General features: G+C 42.3%; 1 protein-coding gene across 14 annotated transcripts in view; it reads right to left on the bottom strand.

The window, feature by feature from the left end:
* The window catches only part of htt (huntingtin), a 264,314-nt gene that overhangs the window by 200,197 nt on the left and 43,512 nt on the right, over positions 1 to 20,605 (bottom strand). For all 14 annotated transcript variants that reach the window (XM_072594050.1, XM_072594086.1, XM_072594068.1 and 11 more), the window contains exons 7-9: positions 14,792 to 14,933; positions 4,741 to 4,919; positions 3,878 to 4,082 (exon numbers count right to left, since the gene is read on the bottom strand). In XM_072594050.1, coding sequence (XP_072450151.1) covers positions 3,878 to 4,082; positions 4,741 to 4,919; positions 14,792 to 14,933 — 526 coding nt within the window. The remainder of the gene's footprint in view (positions 1 to 3,877; positions 4,083 to 4,740; positions 4,920 to 14,791; positions 14,934 to 20,605) is intronic.

The following is a 20,605-nucleotide window of genomic DNA, read 5'->3' as shown; positions in this document are numbered from 1 at the left end:
TCTCCAGCATCTGCAGTCCTCACTTGCTCCTAATTGTTTCAACAGTACTGCATCATAAACATCAGCATCTTGTTAAGAGTAACTGTTTCTGTGAGAGCTGAGATTTGTTTGTGGGGGGGGGGGGGGTTCAAAGGAGCTGAGAGCATACTCTCAGTAAAGCCAGATTCTGACTTCACCTCATGTCCACACTTACCAACCCTAACCCAGGTTGCTGAAGCTAATTGTCATAAAGACAATTGCTGTCACATAATTAAAACAAGTAGATTTGGTATCTATCAGCCAACTCAAATAGCATCAACTCTGCCCTTACACTGACTGTTGGAACAGAAAGGCCTCCAAACATTTTAAGCTAAAGTTACAAACATAATATTGTTCTGCTTCAAGTGCTATGGTTACATCATTGACAAATCGAACTAAAATCAATAGAAAAGACTTGAAATATAGAATTTGCTGCAATTGGGATCAAGGACAGAATAACCTTTCATACTGTAGTATTCTGATGGTTATATATCTGTATTAAACTGGAATAACAGGAGCTGTTGCAAGAAAAGACACTTCAAACAAATATACAGCCACATTTCTGAATGGAATGTTGGTTACTGGAGAGATGCTAAATTGTCTAGAAGACAGCTAAGGATTATATGTACACAATAAAGGCTTTTTATGCACTGCAGAGATCAAGGGTCATGGACAATCGCAATGTGCATTCACACACAGGGAACATCCAGAGTGTAAAAGGCTTCAATTGACATTGAATAGTAAAGCTGGACTTAGAGTCATAGAGAAGTACAGCTCATCCACGTTGGCCAGATGTCCCAACCTAATCTTGTCCCACTTGCCAACGCTTCGCCCATATCCTTCTAAACCCTTCTTATTCATATACCCACCCAGAAGCCTTTTAAATGCTGCAATTGTACCAGCCTCCACCACTTCCTCTGGCAGCTTGTTCCATACAGACATAATCCTTTGCCTGAAGAAGTTGTCCCTTAGATCCCATCTTTCCCCTCTGACTCTAAACCTATGCCCTCTAGTACTGGATTCCCTCAACCCAGGGACAAGACTTTGGCGATTTATTCTATCCTTGCCCCTCATGATTTTATAAACCTTGATAAGATCACCCCTCATCCTCTATGCTCCAGGCAAAACAGCCCTAGCCTTTTCAGCCGCTACCTATAGCTCAAATCATCCAACTTTGGCAATATCCTTGTAAATCTTTTCTGAACACTTTCAAGTTTAACAATATCATTCAGATAGGAAGGAGACCAGAATATTCCAAAAGTGGCCTAACCAATGTCCTATACAGCTGCAACATGACCTCCCAACTCCTATACTTTATGCACTGACCAATAAAGGAAAGCACACCAAATGCCTTCTTCACTATCCTATCTATCTGTGACTCTACTTTCAAGGAACTATGAACCTGCACTCCAAGGTCTCTTTGCTCAGCAACACTCCCCAGGACCTTACCATTAGGCACATACGTCCTGCTCTGAAGTACATCACATTTATCTAAATTAAACTCCATCTGCCACTCCTCAGCCCATTGGCCCATTAAGGATTGGTGCTGAGTCCACTACTTTTCATGAATTTTATATATGATTTGGATGTGAACATTAGGAGGAATAGTTAGTAAGTTTGCAGAAGACACCAAAATTGGAAGTGCAGTGGACAGTAAAGAAGGTTACCGCAGAGTACAATGGGATCTTGATAAGATGGGTTCACTAGCGCTGAAAATGTGTTGCTGGAAAAGCGCAGCGGGTCAGGCAGCATCCAAGGAGCAGGAGAATCGACGTTTCGGGCATGAGCCCTTCTTGAGGATTGAGGAAAGTGTGTCCAGCAGGCCAAGATAAAAGGTAGGGAGGAGGGACTTGGGGGAGGGGCTTTGGAAGCGCGGTAGATGGAAGGAGGTTAAGGTGAGGGTGATAGGACAGAGTGGGGGTGGGGGCGGAGAGGTCAGGAAGAAGATTGCAGTTTAGGAAGGTGGTGCTGAGTTCAAGGGTTGGGACTGAGACATGTTGGTGGGGGGGGGGGGGGGGGGAAATGAGGAAACTGGAGAAGTCTGAGTTCATCCCTTGTGGTTGGAGGGTTCCTGGGCGGAGGATGAGGCGTTCTTCCTCCAGCCATCGTGTTGCTATGGTCTGGCGATGGAGGAGTCCAAGGACCTGCATGTCCTTGGTGGAGTGGGAGGGGAGTTGAAGTGTTGAGTCACGGGGTAGTTGGGTTGGTTGGTCCGGGTGTCCCAGAGGTGTTCTCTAAAACGTTCCGCAAGTAGGCGACCTGTTTCCCCAATATAGAGGCGGCCACATCGGGTGCAGCGGATGCAGTAAATGATGTGTGTGGAGGTGCAGGTGAATTTGTGATGGATATGGAAGGATCCCTTGGGACCTTGGAGGGAAGTAAGGGGTGAGGTGTGGGCACAAGCTTTGCATTTCTTGCGGTTGCAGCAGAAGGTGCCAGGAGTGGAGGTTGGGTTGGTGGGGGGTGTGAGGACCTGAGGAGGGAGTGGTCTTTTCGGAACGCTGATAGGGGAGGGGAGGGAAATATATCCTTGGTGGTGGGGTCCATTTGGAGGTGGCGGAAATGATGACGGATGATACAATGTATATGGAGGTTGGTGGGATGGTAGGTGAGGACCAGTGGGGTTCTGTCCTGGTGGCGATTGGAGGGGCGGGGCTCAAGGGCGGATGAGCGGGAAGTGGAGGAGATGCGGTGGAGAACATAGTAGATCACGTCTGGTGGGAAATTGCGGTCTTTGAAGAAGGCGGCCATCTGGGTTGTTCAGTATTGGAACTGGTCCTCCTGGGAGCAGACGCGGCGGAGACGAAGGAATTGGAAATATGGGATGGCGTTTTTACAGGGGGCAGGGTGGGAGGAGGTGTAGCCTAGGTAGCTGTGGGAGTTGGTCGGTTTATAGTAAATGTCAGTGTTGGTTCGGTCACCCGAGATAGAAATAGAGGTGTCCAGGAAGGGGAGGGAGGAGTCTGAGATGGTCCAGGTAAATTTGAGGTCGGGGTGGAAGGTGTTGGTAAAAGTGGATGAACTGTTCAACCTCCTCGTGGGAGCACGAGGCAGCGCCGATACAGTCATCGATGTAGCGGAGGTAAAGGTGGGGGGTGATGCCAGTGTCGCTGCGGAAAATGGACTGTTCCACATATCCGATGAAGAGGCGGGCATAGCTGGGGCCCATGCGGGTGCCCATGGCTACTCCTTTGGTTTGGAGGAAGTGGGAGGATTGGAAAGAGAAGTTGTTCAGGGTGAAGACCAGTTCAGTCAGTCAAAGGAGGGTGTCAGTGGAAGCGTACTGGTTGGTATGGCGGGAAAGGAAGAAGCGGAGGGCTTTGAGTCCTTCGTGATGGGGGATGGAGGTGTACAGGGACTGGATGTCAATGGTGAAGATAAAGCATTCGGGACTGGGGAAGCGAAGATCATGGAGGAGGTGGAGGGCGTGGGTGGTGTCCCAAATGTCCCCCACCCAAACAAATTAGATCTTAAATTCTAACACTAATGCATTCATTGAGCTTATTAGTTACTATATACTTCTGATCACTTGAAAGTGTCAATTACATTTATCCATCGTAATTTAAGACATTTCCGTTGCCATTCATTCAAGGAATGTATGAATTGAAAAAGGCCATTCAGCTCCCCAAACTTGTTTTGTCATTCTCTCAGATTGCCACTAAATTGTATCTGACCTCCATCCAGCTGCCTTGGTTATCAGCTATAGCTTAGTAGGAAATTAACGCAGACCAGTCGGATACCACAAACGAAAGACAAAGCAGTTAAACAAACTTCAGTAACTGATAAATTTATCAATGGGCAGGCACACACGCCCTCTTTTAAAACACACAAAAAAAAGAACACAATCTATGCGACTTACCTATTAGTTCCACGATGCTGCCGCTGCGAACACGGTTTGAGACGTCATCACGAGCAATGCTAACTCTAGTAATACTGCCAGAAGTAGTCAAGGCCCGGAGCAGTTCAGGAGGAGGGGTACGGAACAGTTGCTGCAGCATTTCCAAAGCTGCTGTCACCACATTGTGATCCCTATGCTGGGTATAGTGTAGTGTCAATTCGTACGCCTGTACCAAAGGAAACAAAAGAGGCTCATTGTCTTTGATATTTCTGCTGGCAAGAATAATGCAAATTTGCCAGTAGTACTTGATACTAAAATACCTTTTTTTAAAAAAAGTATTACGAGCAAAGCTAGTACTACAGACGCACAATTACAGCTGAAAATGTGTTGCTGGAAAAGCACAACAGGTCAGACAGCATCCAAGGAGCAGGAGATTCGACGCTTCGGGCATGAGCCCTTCTTCAGGGTGTGAAAATACCAGTAGGAATGATAGATCAGCAAGGTCCACAATGAGAGGACAGTTGTGTAGGGCATAAGAACTGGCATAGGCCAATTGGGTGGGATGGAAGGACGAACGGACGCGAACATACACACACAGTCAACTACTTACAAGTTAACATTTACAAATCAAACCACTGCATTCTCTCCTTCCTACTCTGGCTGTACACATTTAATCACACAAAAGTAGATATAGTAGACATATTGCTAATGGCACTGACTGGTTAAATCACAAGATGTTAAGAGGAGTTTCATTCAGTTGAGATAAAACAAATGGTCTACACCTGCAGCAGAATTAAATAAGCTATCAACTTGCCCTGTCTTTACCCGAATGGACAATTTAAACACCTCCAACAAACTTCTGACGTTTGACCCAAATACAACACCTGTAGGAGTTGCTCCAAGGACGGAGAAATTTCAGCCTCCTTCCGGGTCACACCAAAGCTGCCTCGTAAACTGGTATCCTTCACTTGCTGCCGCAATAAAGGCATCAGGTACCGCAACGTGAGCATAACTCCCAGAATAAGAGGAGTGGGTCGGTCTTCTTCCACAGGGACCATAAAACCTGCAGCAGAAAGTAAACAAGCATTGTATATTTTCTCACAGTCAAGTAAAATCAATCGGCATAAACCCCGTTTAATTACTAAGATTAAACAAGTATGCAATTATGACCACTGGTTGGCACGGTTTGTATTTTCATTGTTTTCTAACTTTACAGGTGTTATCAAATCCTTTATGAAATGGCATCAGTTTTTTAAAAAGAAAATATTGGTCGGGTCAACACTCTTCAATTTAAAAATGAAGAGAAACACCATATCAGGAAAAGAGCCTTTTGGTCCTCTGAACCTCATCTATCTTGCAATAAGGTAATAGACAATTCTTTCTCCACCTCAACCTACCACATTAGCCCCATATCATTCAATTTACTTATGTACAAAACACCCATATACAAGTGTATTGAATACACAAAGACATACAATCTGCAATGTTTTCCGGCATGGAAAATTCCAAAAGATAAGTAAATTTATCAGAGAAGAAATCTTTCCAAGATGGCTGACCGCTTTCCTGAAACAGCGACCCTGAATTCTATTTTGTCACCATTTCCCCCAGTCAAGCCCCTGAAGAATTTTATGGGTTTCAATTAGATCACTGCTCATTCTTGCAAACTACAGTAGTCATCATCTACTCAACCAGACGTGGGAGAACAAGGAGCAATTGATTGTCCCCAGCAACTAATGTCTGCAGGAAGTGTGTCCAGCTGCAGATCATCTCAGGCCACATGGATCAGCAGTTGGATGCACCTGAGGAGCATACAGGAGGCAGAGGGTGGAATAGACAGTAGCTTAAGAAGGTTGTCACACCATAGATTCAGTCAGGTAGATGGGTGACCATCAGGAGAGGTAGGCAGATAATGCAGGAATCTCCTTTGGTCATCCTCTCAAAGAAGCATACCACTTTGGATATAGTGGTGGGCTGAATAGCTTCTCAGGGGAAAATGGCAGCAGCAATGATGACTGGCTCTGCTGTAAAGCAGGGTACAGCAAAATCCAAGTATGGAACTGTGATAGGGGACTCCAGTTAGGAACATATTGAGGTGTTTCTGCAGCTGTAAACAAGACTTCAGGATGGTGTGCTGCCTCCCCAACGTCAAAGACTTTTCACAGGAGTTACAGCAAATTCTCAAAGTGGTGCATGAGCAGCCAGAGGTCATTGGTACCAACATCAATAAAAAGAGGTGGTCCTGCAGAGTGAATATAAGGAGTTAGGCAGGAGGTTAAAAAAAAAATCAGGATCGCATGGATAGTAATCCATGTATTACACACAATGCCATGTGATAGCGAGATTAGGAATTGGAGTGACTTGGAGATGCTGGTGTTGGTGTACAAAGTTTTTTTTAAAAAATAATAAAAATCGCACAGCACCAGGTTATAGTCCAACAGGTTTATCTGGAAGCACTAGCTTTTGGAGCACTGCTCCTTCATCAAGTGGACAACCACCTGATGAAGGAGCAGCACTCAGAGCTAGTGCTTCCAAATAGACCTGTTGGACCACAACTTGATGTTGTGATTTTTAACTAGGAATAGGAGGATAGGACAGCAGAATCATGGCTAATCAGCTGGTGGAGGTATTCAGATTTTTGAATCACTGGCACCTCTTCTAGGGCATAAGACGGACAGATTGCATCTCAACTCTTGGACCAATATCCTGGAAGGGAGATTTGTTAAAGCTACTCGAGAGAGTTTAAACTAGTCTGGCTGAGGGATGGGCCACAAAACAGTACTTAGGCAAAAGAGAAGGTTGAAGCTAGCGTACAAGTTAAATAGACGTGGAAGGCAAGAGCATGGCAAGGAATGAGGGAAGGCTAATGAATTAAACTGTATTTCTTTCAATGCAAGAGGTGTGAAAGGTAAGGTAGATAAACTCAGGGCTTGGATTGGAAAAAGGAATGGGATATCATGGCTATTACAAAAACATGGTTGAGGGAGGGACAGGATTGGCAGCTCAATGTCCCAGGGTACAGATGCTGTGGAAGGATAGAAGTCGTGACAAGAGGGAGAAGGTGTCTTTGATTAGGGAAAACATCGCAGCAGTACTTAGAGAACATTCCTGACTGGTCATCCAGTGAAGCCATATAGGCGAAACTGAGAAGGAGTGATCTCTTTAATGGGATTGTCTATAGTGAAAAGGACGAAACTTGAGGAGGAATTGCAGAGTCCTAGTGGACATATTTGCATCATCAACAGCCACTACTGAGGTGCCAGAAGGCTGGAGATGTATAATTATGTGCCATTATTTAAGAAAAGCTGCAAGGACAAGCCAGGGAACTACAAACCGGTAAGCCTAACATCAGAAATGGGTAGATTGGAGGGATTCTGAAAGGCAGAATCTACGTGAATTCACAAAGGCAAGGAATGATTACAGATAGTCACAGAAGGCCATTGTGCATAGGAATACATGTCTCTCAAATCTTGAGTATTTTGAAGAGTTGACCAAAATGATAAATGACGCCAGAGTGTAGAGATTGTCTACATGAACTTTAGCAAGGCCTTTGACACGGTTCCACATAGTAGACTGGCTAGTATAGTTAGATCATATTGGATACAGGGAGAGCGAGCCAGGTGGATAAAAACTGGCTTGATAGTCGGAGACAGAGGGCGGTGGTAGAGGGTTGCTGTTCAGACTGGAGGCCTGTGAATAGTGAAATGTCACAAGGATCAGTGCTCAATCCACTGTTGTTTATCATTTATAAAAGTGACTTGGATAGGAACAAATGGAGGCATAGTTAGTAAATTTGTAGATGACACCAAAATTAGTATAGTGGACAGTGAAGGTTATGTAAGAACACAACAGAATCTTGACTAACTGGGCCAGTGGGCCTAGGAATGGCAGATGGAGTTGAGACAAACCAGGGCAGTTACTGGTAGAGCCGTGGGCAGTGTTGTCACACAGAGACCTAGGGTGCAGGTACATAGTTCCTTGAAAGTGGTGCCATCGGTAGTATAACAGAGTGGTGAAGAGGGCAATTAGCACATTTGCCTTCATAGGTCAGAGCTGTGCCTACAGGATTGGGACATTATGTCATGGCTACGCAAGACATTGGTGAGACCACTTTTGGAGTATTGCATACAATTCTAGTCACCCAGCTATAGGAAGGATGTTACTAAACTGGAAAAGGTGGGGAAAAAAAAAATTTAAAAGGATGTTACAGAGACTAGAGAGGTTGAGTGAAAAGGAGAGGCTGGATAGGGAGGGACTTTTTCCCCTGGAGCATAGGAGGCTGAGGGGTTATCTTATAGAGATTTAATAAATCGTGAAGAGTACAGATAAAGGTAAGGAATTCTTTTCCTCAGTGTAGGAGAGTCCAAAACTAGAAGGCGTAGATTTAAGTTGAGAGGGGCAACTTTTTCCTCACAGGATGGGGCATGTACAAAACAAGCTGTCAGAGAAAGTGATAAAGGCAAGTACATTTACAACATTTAAAAGGCATCTGGACAGGTACATGGATAGTAAAGGTTTAGGAGGGAAATGGGCCAAATGCAGGTAAATAGGATTGGTCAATTTAGGAAGCCTGGTCGTCATGAGCAAGTTGGGCTGAAAGGCCTGCTTCTATGCTGTATGACTAGGACTCTCCTCATAGGTCAACGCAGGAATCAGTCCAGTGAATTTTTGTTACACTCCTGGTATAAAGAACATGAATAAGCTTAAGCAAGGAGACAAAAACAGGACACTGCTGCCAGAGGTATTCTCAGGTGTTCCATATAATTCATGCAAGACACACTTATTTGTATACTCAAACACCTTTGAACAAAAGCTAAAAACAGCAACTGCTTTGCCATTTGCTTGCTGAACTGACATGCTAACTTACCGGAATGCCAGGTTTCTCTGGAAGTAAATATTTCCTAATCTCTGAAGTCAAAATATTCTTAGTTTCCACTTTTCCTGTCAAACTTTACATTGTGTTCCATCTGTGTACTTGCCTACTCACCTAACATGTCTATATCCTTCTGTCGTCTCTTTGCATCCTCCTGACTAATTACTTCATAAAACTAAGTGGAAAAGCAAGCAAACTTCAATAGATTACACCTGTGCCCCTCATTTAAATCATTAGACACAAACTGCTCACGCCATTTACTAATCCTTGTAGTAACTTGAAAATCTCATTAATTTTGACTTGATCATTCTTTTGATTTCTGCTATTACCCGCAATCATGAGTGCTAAGTTTCTGAAATAAAGTCAGAATAAACCATTAGTTGAATTTAAAATTGTACAACTTTGAGTTTAATGTCACATTTCTTGAATTCTATGCCAATATGAACCCACTTTATTCTGATTTTATGCACTTTCTGCTAACATTCTCTATATAAAAATTCCTATATTCTCATCTACAATGGACATTGTGGTTACAATGCAGCAGGGCCAATATAGTCCACCAGTAGATTATGCAATATTGTGATTTTTTTCTTTAATTAGCTCATGGGATATGATCATCATGTACTAGGCCAGCATTTATTGAGCATCCTAATTGTTCTGGAGAAGGTGATGACAGTGTTGTTCGAGAGGGAGATGCAGAATTTTGACAGTGACAGCAAAGGAATGGCAATATAGTTCTCAGTCAAATGTGCAGTCTGGAAGAACATTTGCAGGTGGTGCTTTTCCTATATACTGTGCTCTTGTCCTTCTAGGTGATGAGTTCGCTCAGTTTGGAACATGGTTTTGGAGGGATCTGATGAGTGTATCTTTAAAATGTACACTGTTGCCACACTGCCAGTGATGAAGTAATCTTTTGTAGACTGGATAGGATTAGACTGGACTAAGATTTATTTTCACATGTATATAAAAATACAGTGAAAAATATTTTTAAGTGTGCAAAAGGCAAAGTGTTGCCATGCTCCGGCGCCATCTTGAAATACTGAATACAATGTAAGATTTTACTGTATCTTTCCCAGTTCTTCTTGTTACCCTCCAAGATGACTCTGCTCGCTGCTCAACATCGGCCGAGGTCTCTGTATTGGGTTCCAGGTTCTCAATTACAGGCCCACCACTGTCATCACCACCATTCCCACAACTGCCGCATCCACACTGAAGCAGTGAGCCTACTTCACACCTCCCTGATGCTACTCGAGACATTGCCACTGGTCACCAGTTGCCGGAGTCCTGACTCCAAGCTCCTCCACCACCAACTCTAAAGCCTGTGGCCTAAGCAGCAGAGCTAGTCATGGATCTGGGGCAGTGCACGGCCTGGCCCCAACCAACACCACTGGAGAAAGACATAAAGCCACCACTGCACCAAACAATGAAGATGTGAGAGGGGTTATGGATACTGCAGTTGCGGCAGGCTCTGCTGCATCGTACCCTTGAGTGGCCGAGCCCTGGGATCAGAAACTGAACACTGCCAATCTCAGCAATACCATCTTAATATGTGGTGAATATCAAGTGATTTTATCCTGGATCATGTCAAACTTCTTGAATATTGGTGGAACTGCACACATCCTAACTTGGGTCTTGTAAAAGTGGACATGCTTTGCGAAATCAACTAAGTTATGAGAGTCATCAAGTCATAGAGATGTACAAAACGGGAACGGATCCTTCAGTCCAACTTGTCCATGTTGACCAAATATCCTAACCTAATCTGGTCCCATTTGCCAGCACTTGGTCAGTTTCCCTCCAAACTCTTCCTATTCATATACCTATTCAGATGCCTTTTAAGTGTTGCAATTGAACTAGCCGCCACCACTTCCTCTGACATACACGTACGACCCTCTGCGTGAAAAAGGTTGCCCCTTAGGTCTCATTTTATCTTTCCCCTCTCATCATAAACCTATGCCCTCTAATTCTGGACTGCCCCGCCTCAGGGAAAAGACTTTGTCTATTTATCCTATCCATGTCCCTCATGATTTTGTAAACCTCTAAGATCACCCCTCAACCTCAGATGCTCCAGGAAAACAGTCCCAGCCTTTTCATTCTCTCTCTATAGCTCAAATCCTCCAACCCCAGCAACATTCTTGTAAATCTTTTCTGAACCCTTTCAAATTTCCCAACATTGTTCCGACAGAAAGGAGACTAGAATTGCACGCATTATTCCAACAGTGGCCTAACCAAGATCCTGTACAACTGCAACATGACCAACCAACTCCTGTACTCAATATCCTGACCAATAAAGGAAAGCATACCAAACGCCTTCTTCACTATCCTATCTACCTGTGACTCCACTTTCAAAGAGTCATGAATCTGCACTCCAAAGGTCTCTTTGGTCAACAACACTCCCAGGACCTTACCATTAAGGTGTACAAGTCCTGCTATGAATTGCTTTTCCAAAACACAGCACCTCACATTTACCTAAATAAACTCCATCTGCCACTCCTCAGCCCATTGGCCCATCTGATCAAGGTCCCGTTGTAATATGCAAGGTACCCTCCTTCGCATCCACTAGACCTCCAATTTTGGTGTCATCTGCAAACACACTAATGATACCTCCTTTATTCACATCCAAATCATTTATATAAATGACAAAAAGCAGTGGACCCAGCACCAATCCTCATGGCACTCCACTGGTCACAGGCCTCCAGTCTGAAAAACACCCTCCTCCACCACCTTCTGTCTTCTACCTTTTAGCCATTTGTTTCCAAATGGCTGGTTCTCCCTGCGTGCCATGAGATTTAACCGTGCAAACCAATCTCCTATGGGGAACCTTGTTGACCACCTTACTGAAGTCCACATAGATTACATCTACCGCTCTACCCTCAATCCTCTTACTTCAAAAAACTCAAATCAAGTTCATGAGACATGATTTCCCATGCACAAAGCCATGTTGACTATCCTTCATCAGTCCTTGCCTTTCCAAATATACGTACATCCTATCCCTCAGGATTTCCTCCAACAAACTGCCCACTACTGATGTCAGGCTCACTGGTCTATGGTTCCCTGGCTTGTCCTTACCACCTTCCTACCAAGCTATCCAGCCTCCAGTCTTCCTGCACCTCATGTGTGACTATCAGAGATATAAGTATCTCAGCAAGGGGCCCAGCAATCACTTCCCTAGTTTCCCAAAGAGTTCGAGGATACACCTGATCAGGTCCTGAGGATTTATCCATCTTTAGGCATTTCAAAACATCCAGCACTTCCTCCTCTGCAGTATGGACATTTTTCTAGATGTCACCATCTGTTTTTGTACATTGTATCTTCCATGTTCTTTTCTACAGTAAACACTGATGCAAAATATTTGTTTAGTATCTCCATCTCCTGCAGCACCACACACACAAGCTGTCTTACTGATCTTTGAGGGCTTACTGAATCGTGAAAGGGGATGAATACTGTGCAATCAGCAAGCGTTCCAACTTCTGACCTTAACCTGAAGGGAAGGTGACTGATGAAGCAATTGAAGATGATGGGCTGAGGATACAATATATTTCTTCAGCATTAAATAAATAGCTCGAATATTTGTACACACACTTCTGAACTGATGTACCTCTATTGTTAAAAATATTTTTTTTCTGATATGCCTGTACAGACAGAAAAATAGAAATAACGAATACAAACAAAACTTGTTCAAAAAGAACTTTTGCATGCGGAGGAAAGGCTTTTAGCCTGGGAAAACAGGAGTTTTAAGGACAAAAAAATCTGTTTTGAATTATCTCTGACCTGATCAATGCACTGAGGCTCTGGACCCACTTCCCAGCCTCTTGCTCTGGTTAAGAAGCATACTGTATCTAGCCTATTTGAACTGTGAAACAAGCTCATGGGGTTCAAATGCTCCTAAAGGTTGAGAGCACCCTTTCTTCAGTTTATACAGATTGCTTTTTCACCAAAACATACAGTTTAACAATCCATTCAACCATCTCGACAAACTACACAGAATTAAAATGTTCTGACAGTCTGACAACTGCTTTGTCAGAAAACATTCATGGTTCTGGATGTAGGTTTGCTCGTTGAACTGAAAGGTTTGTTTTCAGACATTTCGTCACAATACTACATATAATCAGTGAGGCTCCAGATGAAGCACTGGTGATACGGCCTGCTTTCTATTTGTGTTTAGGTTGCATGGGTTTGTGATGTAATTTCTTGTGGTGATGTCATTTCCTGTTCTTTTTCTCAAGGGGTGGTAAATGGGATCCAAGTCAAATGTGTTTGTTGACCAAGATCCCGTTGGACTGCCATGCTTCTAGGAATTCTCGTGTCTCTCTGTTGGCTTGTCCTAGGATGGATGTGTTGTCCCAGTTATTTATGGTGTTAAAATATACAGTAAACACATTCCTTCAGAATGACATTCCAGCTACAGAGACTCCCATAGGGGTACTAGGACACTTCACAGATTGCACTAACTAACAACTGTCAGCCCACTGAAGCAAGCTATAAAAAGGGAAGTCTTAATTTTGATCGAAAACCACACTTGAAGAACATACTGTTACGACCACAGGCTAAACCCTCCTGCTTAATTTAAACCAGCAACACAAAAGAATTATCCTGTGCAGTAATCCAACATTTGAGAGACCAACTATTTAAAGTAAAAATTAACAACTTTATTTCTTAAGGTATAACAGAGAATAATTAACTCAACTATTTACACCTCCTTCCTCTAACTTATCTTACCTTTTCCTTCTACAATACTAGTTGTGCTAGCTTTGAACTTTCTTAAAAGGTACAGTACACCTACATCTTCATAACAATACATTATTTATTACTGTCAACAACTCAAGCATATCACTACAAAGATGACATCTGACATACACTACACTACTTAGAGTCAAAAAGAGGTGACAGCATCCCACAGAACTTTATTTCTCACGATCACCCTTATTTTATTGCTTGCTCTTTTCTTCCAGGTGCTGACTTTTTAAAGCCGCCAAGATAGTACTAATAAAAAAAGCAAAGCCACATCCAGAACAGCAAGCTGTTAGAAACAGTAATGACACAGTTCTCCAACTATGAGCTATGCACAGCAGTCCTAAGAGTTGTGTTTGACAGGTCATGGTCACACAAAATAGGAACCGAAACCAGTCATCTCAACATTCAAACTTGCTCTGAATTCATAAGATCACAGCTGATTCATTTGTATTTCAAATTGCACATTCCTATCTACCCTTGATAACCTCAATCTCTTGTCTAACAAGGATCAACCTACCTCCACCTTAAAAATATTCAATGATCCAACTTCCACTGCTATCTAAAGATGAAGATATCCTTCAAGACACTGGGTTTTACAAAGTGTCAATCAGTCTCACTTCAGACAATATAATGAGCTCAATGCTTGGGGAATGCACTGGCACCAATGAAACATTAAACAGTCATTACCAGCTATTCACCTAATCAGTGGGATCTTTCTCCACTCAAAAGAATCTGCCACATTTGCTTCCCATCACTGAGAGGTATTTGACTTTCCATTGTTATCGTTTGTTTTGTTAAATTTCATTTCTCATTTCACTAATGAGAACTGCCCATAACAATACAGTGTGAGAAAAAATTCTGGCCCCTTGCATGCAGTCTGCTTTTCTTTGACATTCCTTCCCTCGAAGGATTGCCTGAACTGTTTCAGCTCTCAGAAGAAATCCCTCAGATAAAGACTGGATTACTCTGTGCTCAGCATGACCTTCAGGATGAAGATAAAGCAGCGAAGCAGATTAACTTTGCCTTTTTTAAAAAAAGACTTCAGTGAACAGTATCATTTCAGACACAAAGGAAGGCACTAGGAGGAAAAGGAGCAGTAACACTGTGGGACCATCAGCACCTCCAATTCACACAGCAACCTCCCCTGAGAACGTAGGGCCATTGCTTCATGGGTTGAAGACTGAAATAGAACTATACAACTACGTTCACCATATGGACGGCTGTGCTTAAGTAGAAAGGTCATTACCAACACTCTGACAAGGAGGGGGCTAGAAAGTAACAAACAGACTAATATGTAGATATTTAAAAACAATCCTTGACCATACTAGTTTTACCTAAAAGCACATTCAATAACCAAGTGTAGAAGTACTGGGTTTTTCTTGAATGTTGACAGATGCTCACAGCAGAGCTGGCTGCAGTCCTACGAATGGTTGGTGAACTTGATTTAAGGTTCCCAATGAAGGTTTTCAATAACATCTGAAATTTTGAAAGTAGATAATAGATGGTTAAAGCCTCTTAGTTATACCATAGCCTTTGGTAAAATTCTATTAGGAACATTTAATAAATAAGCAACACCATACAGTACAATACCTAATATCTTCTCAGTCCACATTTCAGTACTATACTGGCGTTGCTACAAATGTTTGTACACTTTTGCAGAATACTACCGTAATGTTTAATTCGTGGATATTTACCTTTGTAAAATATCCTTCTTGATTTATTTTTCAAGACACTGTTCCAACTACAAGACAATGGTGCTATTATAACCACATTTTCTTCCCTTTATTCTTTCATTAGATGTGAATATTTAACAAGACCAGAATTTGTTGCTCAGCCCTAAATGCCCTTGAAAGTGAGTGGCTAGCTAGGCCATTTCAGAGGGCAGTTAAGAATCAACAACATTGCTGTGGGTCTGAAGTCATATCAGCTCAGGATTACATATTTCCTTCACTAAAAGACATTAAAATCTGATCGGTTTTGAGGATCATAGAACTTCTAGTGTAGAAAGAGACCATTCAGCCCATCAAATCTGCACCAACTCTCTAAACAGAATACCACCCAGACCCACCCACCCACCCTAACCCACCCACCCACCCTACACCTTTACCCATCCAATCCCTGTATCCCCATACATTTTTTTCATCATGGCTAACCCAAGTTACCTGCACATTCCTGGATACTATGGGGCAATATTTTGGATAGACAATCCATCTTTGGATGCTGGAGAAAACCTGAGCATCTGAAGGAAGCTCATGCAGACATGAGGAAAATGTGCAAACTCCACACAGATAGTTGCCCAAAGCTGGGATCTAACCCAGGCCCCTGACACTAAGATACCAAGAAAAAAGGTAGAATACTGGGGCAATGAACAATGCAGGCATGAATTTCACAGCTTGGCGCTCAAGATGCTCAACACTTGGCCACCACCAGTGGAATGAGTTCAAAGAGTACACTCAGAAGTGATAGCTTCCATTCGTTGGTTGAATACAATGTTGGAGGAGATTACAGAAATAAAGTGGCAATGGATCTTGGAAGGGTTATAAACCGACTGAGAATTCTAATATTGATTCATTAAGTCACTAAACACATGGGTGATCAGTGAGTGGGACTCGGTATGAGCTGATACAGTATTAACATAGTTCAACATCCCAAACAGTTTCACAACAGCTTCAAACAAAATTTGAGACAGAGTTAAATAAAGAAATATTACAATAGTGATCAAAAGCTATTCCAAGAGTAGATTTTAGGAAACACTGAGGATACATAGCTAGGTAGAGAGTAAGTTAAGATATGGAAGGTGGAATTATGGCAAAGTTTCAGTTTACAGTGCGTACAAATTGAAAGGTAAGCCAGCATGGCAACAGATTAGTCAAGTCTCCTGCTAATGAAGGCACTAGTAAGGGTTTCAGCACCAGCTGTGGAGATTGATAATATGACACAGGTAGAGATAAACCCGAAAAAGTAAATGCAAGGCTGGTATCAAAGGCCACTTTGACAAACAATACTTAGATATCTGCAATGGTTTCAGGGAGCAAAAGTATAATTGTTGTAATTATTTAAAGAACAGTGAATGAATACTTTAGGTAAAGAGGGGTGGGGTAGTTCTCTTTGAACAATTGAACAAGGTGAGTTAAGTTGAAAGACATCTTGATCTGGTCAGAAACAGCATCTCAAGACTGTGGCATCTTACATTTCACTGAAATAGTGATTAAGCTGGTGACCCAGATATCCCAATAGCCAGAGAGCCATCACAGCAGAATAGACTGGACTTGCACATTATGACCATGCAGAACCCTGACACATCTGACTTTATGGAAATTACTCAAGAAAATTAATTTTCCGATGAGTAATTCCCATGTCTTATGATCCCCACAAGAATCCATTGAAATCAGAGAAATTTGACAGCTCCAAGTCACTTAAGGTTAATAGTTACCCAGCAAATGTACTTGACTCCTAGGTAACAATTAAAAGGGCACATCACTGACTGTGAACTGATTTCCCCCCACCCCCACCTTCAAACAAGTACATTTCCCATTATCCTGTCCAGTCCCCCAACCAAACTGTTCCCTCCACATATCTACACTGTCCCCAACCCCTATTTCACAGGAGATGTCAAAGTGGTTGACTGTACTGTACATTTAAAATCAGAAAACTCAGCTTGCTGACTGCTGCAAAAAGGGTGTGGTTTCTATGAAGATTTTCTTCACATGGGACAAATGTTAACAGTGGTACTGCAGTGACCAGTATTAACAGAGTTTTTTTAAAGTTTTGAATGCTAAGAATTCTTGCCTCTGATTTATTAATTAATGCAGTGCCCCAAATTTATACCTTATGATATTTGAAGGAAAATAAAAGTATATTTTTTGGAACAGATCCTGAAATGGTGTTTCCATTCTGTAAAGGATCTCTAAAACCTGCCCTACTCAAGGCAGACATCAGAGATGAGAGAAAATACATGACATCAGACACTAGATTTAGCTCATGATACACCATCGCATTCCCTTGACATCAGTTATTACACACACACTGTTCCGGCATGTTTACATCAAGAGCAATCCAGCTTTATACTGCAAATAGAACAAAGGCTTTAATTTAAAAATATAGGAGGAGAGCTAGTTTATTGTCAAATTCATTTTCTGGCAAACTGGTGGAAATTCTGATTGCTCAAGGAACAGTGGTCAGTAATCACAACTGACTTCTGAATTGACAACCAAAAAAAAACCCAAATAGCCTTCTTCTATCAAATACAATATAATCCCCAATTAAATCTCTATTGTGCAAAGAAAAACAATGACTACACCCAGAATGAGCATACTGATCAAATCCCTGCCCCAGTTCCTAATCTACCTGGTCAGCACATCACTACTTTCAAACTCGCTGCAGAGCCTCTGCCTCTAGCTATCACCTTTCATCTTTCTCTTTAAAATCAGTGCAATAAATCGGATTCAGGAAGGTGAAAGCCCTTTATGATAGCAACAATCTTACATCAATTATATCCCATTGTGGGCCTATGCTAGCAAGTTAGGGAACTTCATAATCAACACCATGCCTAGAAATTATATTCATGAGTGAAGTAAAAAAATACTTCCTGATGTTACTGCTAAACTGCCTAACACCATTTTTCAGAATTATGAATTTCTCCACCAGAGGAGACATTTTATCCATCTTACCAAATCAAACCTCTATCGTTGTAAACACCTCCACCCCCTTCTAATCACACTGATAAAAACCAGGTTTACACACAAAATCAAAACACAACATTTAAAAGGTATCTGGAGGGTAGGGTTTGGAGAGATATAGGCCGGGTGCTGACAGGTGGGACTGGATTGGAATCTCAGGTCGGCACAGAGAAGTTGGACTGAAGGGTCTGTTTCAATGCTGTACATCTTTATGACTCTAAGTTCCATGTATCCATGTTAATCCTGTCCTCATAACTTAACCTTAAGCTCAAGTATTTCTGCAAATATGAGACATACAAGATATTAGTGAGAACGGTGTGCAGTTCTGGCCTCTTTATTTAGGGAAGGATATACCGGTCCAAAAGGTAGGATAATCAAAAGGTTTACTAGACTAAATGCTGGGATAAGGTAATGGACTTGAGAGAGGGGGAAAATAAAAAAAAAAGGTACCACGAATGAATTATAATGTTGAAAATTCTTTGGGGCTTCAAAAAAGTAGATACTGGAGAAAAATGTTTCCCCAGCTAGGGAATCTAAACATGAGGCTACAGTTTCAGTATAAAAATGTTATTAAAAGATTATTTAGGACTGACAAGGAGAAATTTCAACTTTCAGAGGTCTTGAATTTTTATAATTCTTTACCCCAGGGAACTATGGTCAGTCTTTGAGCATATTAAAGACAGAGGTCAATAAATTCTTGGGTACTAAAGGAATACAATGATATTGTAACTGGAAGAGTCAGGAGATTTCAGCAAAGTTCTTGGTGATGAGATCAGAAAGTTCAAAGAGCAAATGGCCTATTCCAGCTCAATTTATTTACATTCTGCCCAAAGCTTACATATAATTCTTGACAGCAATGCTCCCAACAGGACTTGACTAAGACTCTGTAGAATTGAATCATCTGTCGGTTTTGAAATCCAGCCTCTCGTAAGATACAGAGCAACATTCCATTTGAATTTTTCATCACGTTTTGCACCTCCCCCCTAATTTGAAGAACAGGGTCATTATCCTTGAACGTAGAAGGTTCAGGGCCTCATGTGATTAACATTTCCAACATAAAGGGGAAGCAACTGGACAGATATAGAAAAACTTTTTATCCGTCAGACAGTCCAGGATCAGGGACATAGCCTGAAAATTAGAGCCAGATCTTTCAGGGTGAAGTTACAAAATAATTCTACAGTGGAGGAGTTGCTTAGACCAATTATCCAGATAATAAGTTAAAATTCTTAAACTTCTGCAGTGTCATTTGAAATGTGTTTAAAACGAAATAAAACAAGAGTGATTATGAAACAGTCAGATTTACATAAAAGCGCAAGGAAAGATATAGAACATAGAACAATACAGCACAGAACAGGCCCTTCGGCCCACGATGTTGTGCCGAACTTCTAACCTAGATTAAGCACCCATCCATGTACCTATCCAAATGCCTCTTAAAGGTCGCCAATGATTCTGACTCTACCACTCCCACGGGCAGCGCATTCCATGCCCCCACCACTCTCTGGGTAAAGAACCCACCCCTGACATCTCCCCTATACCTTCCACCCTTCACCTTAAATTTATGTCCCCTTGTAACACTCTGTTGTACCCGGGGAAAAAGTTCCTGACTGTCTACTCTATCTATTCCTCTGATCATCTTATAAACCTCGATCAAGTCACCCCTCATCCTTCGCCGTTCCAACGAGAAAAGGCCGAGAACTCTCAACCTATCCTCGTACGACCTACTCTCCATTCCAGGCAACATCCTGGTAAATCTTCTCTGCACCCTCTCCAAAGCTTCCACATCTTTCCTAAAGTGAGGCGACCAGAACTGCACACAGTACTCCAACTGTGGCCTAACCAAAGACCTGTACAGCTGCAACATCACTTCACGACTCTTGAATTCAATCCCTCTGCTAATGAACGATAATACTCCATAGGCCTTCTTACAAACTCTATCCACCTGAGTGGCAACCTTCAAAGATCTATGTACATAGACCCCAAGATCCCTCTGTTCCTCCACCTGACCAAGAACCCTACCATTAACCCTGTATTCTGCATTCTTATTTGTTCTTCCAAAATGGACAACCTCACACTTGGCAGGGTTGAACTCCATCTGCCACTCCTCAGCCCAGCTCTGCATCATATCTAAGTCCCTCTGCAGCCGACAACAGCCCTCCTCGCTGTCCACAACTCCACCTATCTTCGTATCATCTGCAAATTTACTGACCCACCCTTCGATCCCTGCTCTAAGTCATTAATAAAAATTACAAACAGCAGAGGACCCAGAACTGATCCCTGCGGAACTCCACTTGTAACTGGGCTCCAGGCTGAATATTTACCATCTACCACCACTCTCTGCCTTCGACCGGTTAGCCAGTTTTCTATCCAGTTGGCCAAATTTCCCTCTATCCCATGCTTCCTGACTTTCCGCATAAGCCTACCATTGGGAACCTTATCAAATGCCTTACTAAAATCCATGTACATATCTTG

This window comes from Chiloscyllium punctatum, chromosome 2, assembly GCF_047496795.1.
Source record: "Chiloscyllium punctatum isolate Juve2018m chromosome 2, sChiPun1.3, whole genome shotgun sequence".
NCBI classification, from domain to species: Eukaryota; Metazoa; Chordata; class Chondrichthyes; order Orectolobiformes; family Hemiscylliidae; genus Chiloscyllium; species Chiloscyllium punctatum.
The sequence above is the reverse complement of the archived record's forward strand: the minus strand, read 5'-3'. Positions and strand labels throughout refer to the sequence as shown.